Below are 7,238 nucleotides of genomic sequence, written 5' to 3' on the forward strand. Positions count from 1 at the left end.
CTCTTTGCATGCTTGCTTATGCGCGGTCGCATGCTGTTTGCAGGCTTTCCTTCGCATGCAGCCGGCAGGAGTCCTTGCACACCACTGCACGCTGTCCACATGCTCACAGTGTTTGCACTGTGTGGCACGCTGAGTCCATGCTTTCTTGCGTTCGTTTGCATGCTATTTCTAGGCTTGCTTACATGCTGCTTCCTTGTCACGCACAGCAGTGCACTTTTGTTGCTGACTTAGCCCCATCCAGCCCCAAAGGGCCCTAGTTTTTTCCGTGCTGTAGTAGGGTGGGCACCTGCACCCTTCCTGGTGCTACGTCTCAAAGAGAGGTAGAGCGGAGATGGCTCCGCGGCCTCTCCCCTTACTTTATTTGTGACACCGCTTGCTGGCAGCCCTCTGGCCCAGTGTCACTGGGCAGCTGAGCCCGAACTGTTAGAAAGCCCTCCAGCTCCGGCCCTTCGCTCCGCAGACACCCAGCAGCAGGTTACCAAGCACAGCCCAGCCGTGCCCAGCTCCGGCTGGGCTCCCAAGGAGGCCACGCAGGGAAGGGAGAGAAACAGCACAGGAAAAAAAAAAAAACCCAGGCACTAACATTTTGGGTTTTCCCAGCTGTCTAAAACCCACCCAGCCGTGGTCGCAGGGCCGCCCGCGTTTCCTGCAGGGTTTTCTGCTTGGCTGGCCCATGCATTTGATGGATGTGATAAGACAGCCTCCCTCGATGGCCTGGCAGGCACGAATCCAGCCGGGGACGGTTTCCCTCCTCCGCTGCGGTTTTTCCGGGCTGACCTCTGTATGGGCCATTTAAATTCCTGGTTTATGGCACTGCATGGGAATGGCCCTGAAGCCTTTGGCTGATGCCAGCTCCGGCACCCTTTGCCCGTGGCGGCTCCCGGCTGGCCCCGGCACAGGCTGACCTCGTCATCCTCGGCACAGGGACCTTTTTCTCCTGCAAAAGTGACGGCTGGGTTTGCAGCAGCGCCATGTTTCTTGCACTATTTTTGGCTGGTTGGGCTTGCCAGCTGCATCCATGGGTGCTGGCCTCGGTGCTCGGGGGGCTTTGCTGGATCCCACCTAATGCCCGCAGCATGCAGGCTTCACCCGGGGAGCTGGGCTGGGGGGATCTTGGGCACTCTGAGCTGCTCCGGCACATGCTGATGGTTCCAGTTTGCAGGATTTATCCTGGACGCAACCTGAAACAACTCGAGCTCTCCAAAACCTTTTGCAAACTACAACGTGGACCCTCATGCCCGAGACTCCTGGCTGTGTCCCTCTGCCCCTGCGCTGCTGCGGGAGCTGTGCGCTCGCTCGGGTTTCGTTTGGTTGTAGTTCTAGTTTTCTGTAAAGAAACTCAGTTTTGCGCTTGAAGCCTGGCTAACGGAGCTGCAGCAGCAGTCCTGTGGCTGGAAGCAGCGTGAGCTCCCAGCCCTGTGGTGTCTTTCTCAGCAAGTGGGAAGAGAGAGGGATAGTCCCAAACTCACGCAGCTCTGCAGGCTGCATGGAGCCATCCAGTGGAACGGATCCGTAAGGAGCTGCAAAGAGAAGGGCATCTCCGGTAGGGAAGGGAAAGGTAATCCCAGGCCAGCAGGAACAGACTGTCCTGTGCAGGACAGGAGGCAACAGGGGTTTTATGGTCTTTCTGTTCAAGCGGAAGCTTTTAAAGGACCTCTGGCTGTGCTTTGCTTTGATTCTAGGGAGTATTTCTTCTAATGATTTCCTTGTGCTTTGTTTAGCTGCTTGTAGGCAGTTGCCTTTCTATCACGAAAGCCACATCCAAGATGCAAAGGACGTACCCCTGAAAACAGCACCGTCAGAGGCCGAGCAGCACCACCAGCGTCCTCTCGCTGCTCTGCGTGAACCGCAGCGAGGCGGTACCTTGTATTTTATGAAAGTAACCGAAGACCGCAGTGGTGCTGGTGTTCCTGCGTTCCCAGCCCAGGGCTCTGGGAGGGCTGAGGCTGCTGCCCACCAGCAGAGCCCGGCTGGCCACAGCTCAGCACTTGGGGTCTGCTGAGCCCAGAGGCCCCCCGAAGCTTTGGGGACACTGTGGGTGCAGGGGAGCTGTTGGACAGACATGCCGAAATGATACCAAGGAGGCAGAGGAGGATCTTGTGCTGCAGCAGAGGGGTGAGCGGGTGGAGGGGCTTCAAAATGCTGCAAATAGAAGCTGGGAGCAAGAGAAGCTTTTTCCTGAGAAAGAAAATAAACCCTTGCCATGGCTGAGGGGACAGACATACACCGTGGCCAACAATTAATTTGCAAACTGGCTCAACTGTGGTGAAGCGTGGCAGGAGGGAGCTGTGAAATGTGGCAGTTGTGGAAGGTGAGATGGTAGAGCAGATGAACCCATCTCTTCGCTGCAGATCACCCCCCTTCCCCTTACCACGTCTGCACCTCCTCCCAGCTGACTCGGGTAGCGTGCTAGAGACTTAGCAGCTCAGAGTCTTACAGGGCCAATTCTGCCTGGGGGGTTGAGAAAATAAAACCAAGCAGGAGCAGCACAAATGTACAAAACAGCTCAAGTTTACTTCCAGCATCGTTCCCAGCACATAAGTTACCCCTCTCCCAAACAGAAGTCTTACACCTTTCCCAATGCCGTAGCAGTGCAGTTCAGTAGTCAATGGGCTTAGAGCCCTTTCCCATCCTAACAACGGAAGCGATCTCTCAGCTTGGTGGACCTCAGAGAGACCCAGGCAGCAAAATGGAGCAGGTTGCTTCCAGCAAAGACGAGAAGCAGCAGCGCTCTGTTCCCTGGGTCTCCCCAAGGAGCCCCATGGCCAGCGCCGGCCGCCCTGGTTTCTCTCAGAGGGGGGGCACGCCCCTGAATTTGCGGATGATGTTGGCCAGCCACTTGGCCAGCCCGCCCCGGCTCGGCTCTTCCACGTGAAACGTTCTGGTCAGCAGGTTGTAGAAGGAGCCGTAGCACACTGCCACCACGGTGCAGGTCAGGCAGATGACGTTATAGGGCATGCTGAAGTCTGGCGTCGGCAAGTTTACCAGCAGCGGCTCCGTGTACAGGCGCACAAAATAGCTGGAGCCATCAGAGGAAGGAAACCTGGAGAGCAGAAGCAGGAAAGGGAGCGTCAGCCCGCACAGGACCGCTGCTTCATGCTCACCAGATGGGATGACAGCGGCCGGCAGCCCGCAGGCGCCGCGCTACGGCCCCACTCCCCAGCACAGGCACACTCACAGCGAGGTGAAGAGAGGGCTCTGCTCCACATCCACGTCCTTCATCGCAATGACACTGGGCACCAGGGCACTAAGCACAGATGAACTAAGGAGACAAAGGACATGCTAGTGTCAGTCCTGCCAGCAGAGACGGCAAGAGTTTTTCCCGTCCCCAGAGACCTGGGCAGCAAGTCCTACACGAGGCCCAGAAGGGGATGAGGAGCTGAGGTACATGTCGTTACCTGACATAAAAGCCGTGATTGGGGTCAGGCGTGTACTCTGTCCACTTCAATAAGGCCCTCTCAAACTGGATTGTGATTTTGGTGACAGAGCTGGCTGGCAGCTGGATCAGCATTTCCAAGAGGTGAGGCCGCCTCCGGTCCTGGGCTGGCTGGTAGTGGATATAACCTAATGCCAAAGAGACGCGTCAGTGGCACCGGGGGGACCTTGTCCAATCTCACATGGTCTGGACACCTCCCATGGGGTGGGTGCTCCCGCTTCCACTGTCCTGGGAGAGGTTTTCTGGGCAAGTGAAGATGCACAGGTAGCAAAAAGCATGTGTTAAAGCTAAATCTGGCTGGTCTTTACAGCCGATGGCCCATGAAAGTCGGGTGCTTGTAAGGAAAGGTACAAAGGCAAAATAAGACCCAGTCATCAGTTTTAAATCGAGCCTCCTTTACTACAACAATCAGTTCACGTTGGTTTAGACCCTTGTTGGATTATGAAACACTGTCCATGTGCCTCTTATAAAACAAACTTAATAAAGTCTCATCTGCTGTGAGTGTTGAACTGAAGGCTAGGAAAATATCCTAAGATGTTTTGTTTCCCAGTCCAGTTTCCCAGTGATCACTGGGGCCCGAGGGAGGGACTAAACCATCTCTGGAATGAGCCGCTTGTGCCAAGGGAACCAGGTGGCATGTGTTCCCGGGAGGGTTTACTTACTTGGCTTGTTTTCCTTCCCCTTCGTGATGATAGTCAGAGTGTGCACATAGAGTCGCAGATACCACGGCACAGTCTCCAGCAGGATCACGGGGAAGGCCCGGTACGGGTGAGTGTTGTAGATGAGAGTGCTGATCTCCCCGGTCTGCAGCCCGTATCCACTCACGTAGCGCTGAGCATGGAGTATGGGTGTCGGCAGTTCCGCTGCAAAAGAGAAAAGGACACGAGGAATGGGGGGGCCGTGCCAGGTGATTTTTAGGCCTGGAGCCCTGACCAGTGGTGCAGGTGGAATGAAGTTCTGGTCACTCACAGCTGTCTTGGGGCCGCTTCCACTTCAGCTGCACATTGAGGCTGCGAGATGTATTGAAGAGCGAGGGGCTCAGCAGGTCATAGACGGCATAGGTTCTCTTGTCTCCCTGGACAATAGCTTCGTATACAGATGCCGGAGGGGGGGTCACTTCCAGTAACTCCTTTTCCTGAGAAAGTAAATAGACCATGAAAGGAAAAGTGCCCCTTGAAGTAACTGGCAGCGCTGGGCAAAGCCCCTCCGGCTGGCCCTGAGCTTTCCCACCCAACAGCCAGCTCAGTGCTCTTACTAACACCACCACGCTCATCCCCACAGCCCTGCTCAGAGGAAGGAAACTACCTCCCTTCGTTAGCCCCAGAGGGCTCCTGGGGGGCCTGGCCATGCAGGGGATGGAGGCGAGGATGTTTCAGAGCCGCACGAAGCTGCTGAACTGAGGGAGCAGGGGGTGTTCTCTGCTCCGTGAGCATTACCTTGTTCTTAGGGGAGATGTCAACGTAGACTTTGCTCTGCGATGCCAGAGGACACGCGTCAGTAAGTGTGCGAGAGAACATTTTGAAGAGGGACCAGTCTGCGGGAAGCAAAGTCAGTGGCAGGTGGAGTGAAGTGCTGCAGGCTGGGGGCACTCGAGGACCACAGCGCACTGCCGCCGAGCTTACCTTTCTTTCCTTGGCTGCTGGAAAAGGTGTCAAAGACCACAGTGAGGCTCTGTCTGAGCTCCCAGGACACAGCCAAGCAGGAGGCATCCTGGACAAGAGGAAGAGAGGCAGTTCTGATCACACCTTCTGGAGGGGCAGGACACCAGGAGGGTGCTGGAACTCCACCAGGACTGCAAGAATCCCATCGGGACCCAGGTGAGACCAGAGAAACAGGACAACAGCTGTGTTAGACACAGTGAACCCCCCGCAGGGGAGCTTGGCAAGCCGGCGTGTCACCTTGCAGTGTCACAAGAAGGCTTTGGGTTTTCTCTTGGGGCTGTTAAAGGAGGGAGTCCTGAGCCTCGGCGCTTACCCTGCAGATGGGGCGGATGTGCACTGCCTGCGAGTGGTAGCTGCTGTGGAACAAGCGCTCGGCCTTCAGCAGCACAGCAAGCCCAGCCTGCAGGGAGAAAAGGAGAAACTCAGCCCCAGGTCTGTTCTCTGCTCCCACTGAGAGAAAGGCCCTGCTAAGACTTCCCAGTGCATGCTCCCGGATTGCTGTCGGGAACCCAGCTCCATCGGGAGAGGCCCAGTGAGGCAGCAGGACTTGCCGTTACCTTTGAGCCACATGGCAGCAGCTTCTTCCAAGGCGTGAGGTTCTCTGTGCAGACGACCTCCCGGGGCAGGACGGCGTATCGCAGGAGATGGTGATCTGTCCCTGGGCAGGGAGGTGGAGCATCAACAGGCTGGTTGTGACAGCTGTGTCATGCTGTCTGGCATGACAGCAGAAGCAGACCTGTTCCACCCCACAGCCCACCACCCTCTCAATATGCCCGAAATGCCACGAGCTCAATGAGGAATAGATCCCACTCTGTTCAGAGTGATTTGGATAGAATAGGTAAGGGTATATTCTAGCAGATTTTTTTCATGAGTGTCTTAAATCCTCTAGTCCTCACTGTTTCGTAACATACTTTTCAGAGAGACAGATGAGGGCCTGGGAGCATCTGCCACATACTGCTTGTGGGTTCCCTCTGTTCAAATCCAAGCCTCATTCGCAGGGAGAGGAAATGCTTCCAGTAGGAGGTTAACAGACCCTGTTGTACACACCCAGACCCGGAGTCGTTGCAGGACCTGTGCCCGGACTCCCTGGAGTGGCACAGGGCAGAACTAAAGCTAGAGGCAAGAGTGAGAGGGCAGAGCCGGGCAGCCAAGCGCAGGCCGGGCTCACCGTTGGCTAAGCCCAGGGGTTTGAAGGACGCCGTTGGAGTGACTGTGTTGGTCGAGTCAATGAAGTTGAGAGAAGCACAGAATATTCCAGAGAGGATGTTACTCAGTTCTTTCCAGGCTTTGTCAACACTGTGTGAGAACAGATACCAGAATTACTCAGCAGCTCGAATCCTCGGAACAACAAGCGTTAAGTCAGTAACATTCAATAAAAACACCGGCGTGACCACGCTGGCTTTCAGAAGCTGCAAGGAGCATGCAGGCAGAGGCTGCTGGTCGTGCACTCTCCAGCTCTCTTGGTATTTTGTTCTAACGCATGAGATCTGGGGGACATTCACTGCAGGGGCAGCCCCTGGGCTGGCAGGGCTTCGCACAGCCAGGGACCCGGTGGTGGGTGCAGCTGGTATTTGAGGAGAGAGGCTGGGGGAGCAGGGGGCGTGTGGGAGGAGACGTACGGTGTACAGGGAAGGGGCTGTGAGACCTAAAGCAACACCGTGGTGCGGCTCTGAAGGCTGACCCGACCAGCAGACCTGGCATGGGCCACTTGTAGGGAGGGGAGAGCTCTGTGAGTCCACGCAGAGCTGCGGCGGCTTGAAGAGGGCTGTGTGCTAAGGGCGACGGTGACAGGTGTTGGATGGGAGTCAAAGGAAGTGAGTCACGGATGAGAGGTCAAGATATAACCCCATCTTATTAGCACAGTGAGGGGTTTGTCATCACAGAGCCCATAAGGGAATTACTTGTCCCTTTAGTGAACAAGGGTTTGCCCTCAGCACCACATCCTGCCCTGTGCACTGAGCGGGGCTACGTTCTGCTTTTCCTTAGAGCTGCTCCTGGGGTTGCAGGCTCTTTATTCCAGCGGACATCTTCCAACCCAGGAGGCCCCTGCACACGCTGTGGCTGCCTCATGCGAGAAGGGCAACAGCTCCTGGGAGCGGTGGCCGCGGGGGAGACCCGCAGGGACAGACCTGCGGCTGGGG

At 56.2% G+C, this 7,238-nt stretch overlaps 1 protein-coding gene across 1 annotated transcript; it reads right to left on the reverse strand.

Moving 5' to 3' along the window:
- Positions 1-2,495: 2,495 nt before the first annotated feature.
- Positions 2,496-6,395, reverse strand: PIGT (phosphatidylinositol glycan anchor biosynthesis, class T; the record flags this gene model as incomplete). The annotated part of the gene is made up of 10 exons (XM_009318675.1): positions 2,496-3,043; positions 3,179-3,262; positions 3,399-3,564; positions 4,099-4,299; positions 4,406-4,571; positions 4,873-4,970; positions 5,059-5,146; positions 5,411-5,497; positions 5,655-5,755; positions 6,266-6,395. Coding segments are annotated over 10 exons (1,374 nt in total), but the record flags the coding sequence as incomplete, so codon positions are not given.
- Positions 6,396-7,238: the final 843 nt, after the last annotated feature.

Source organism: Pygoscelis adeliae, unplaced genomic scaffold (assembly GCF_000699105.1).
Source record: "Pygoscelis adeliae isolate BGI_AS28 unplaced genomic scaffold, ASM69910v1 Scaffold72, whole genome shotgun sequence".
In the NCBI taxonomy this organism is placed as follows: domain Eukaryota; kingdom Metazoa; phylum Chordata; class Aves; order Sphenisciformes; family Spheniscidae; genus Pygoscelis; species Pygoscelis adeliae.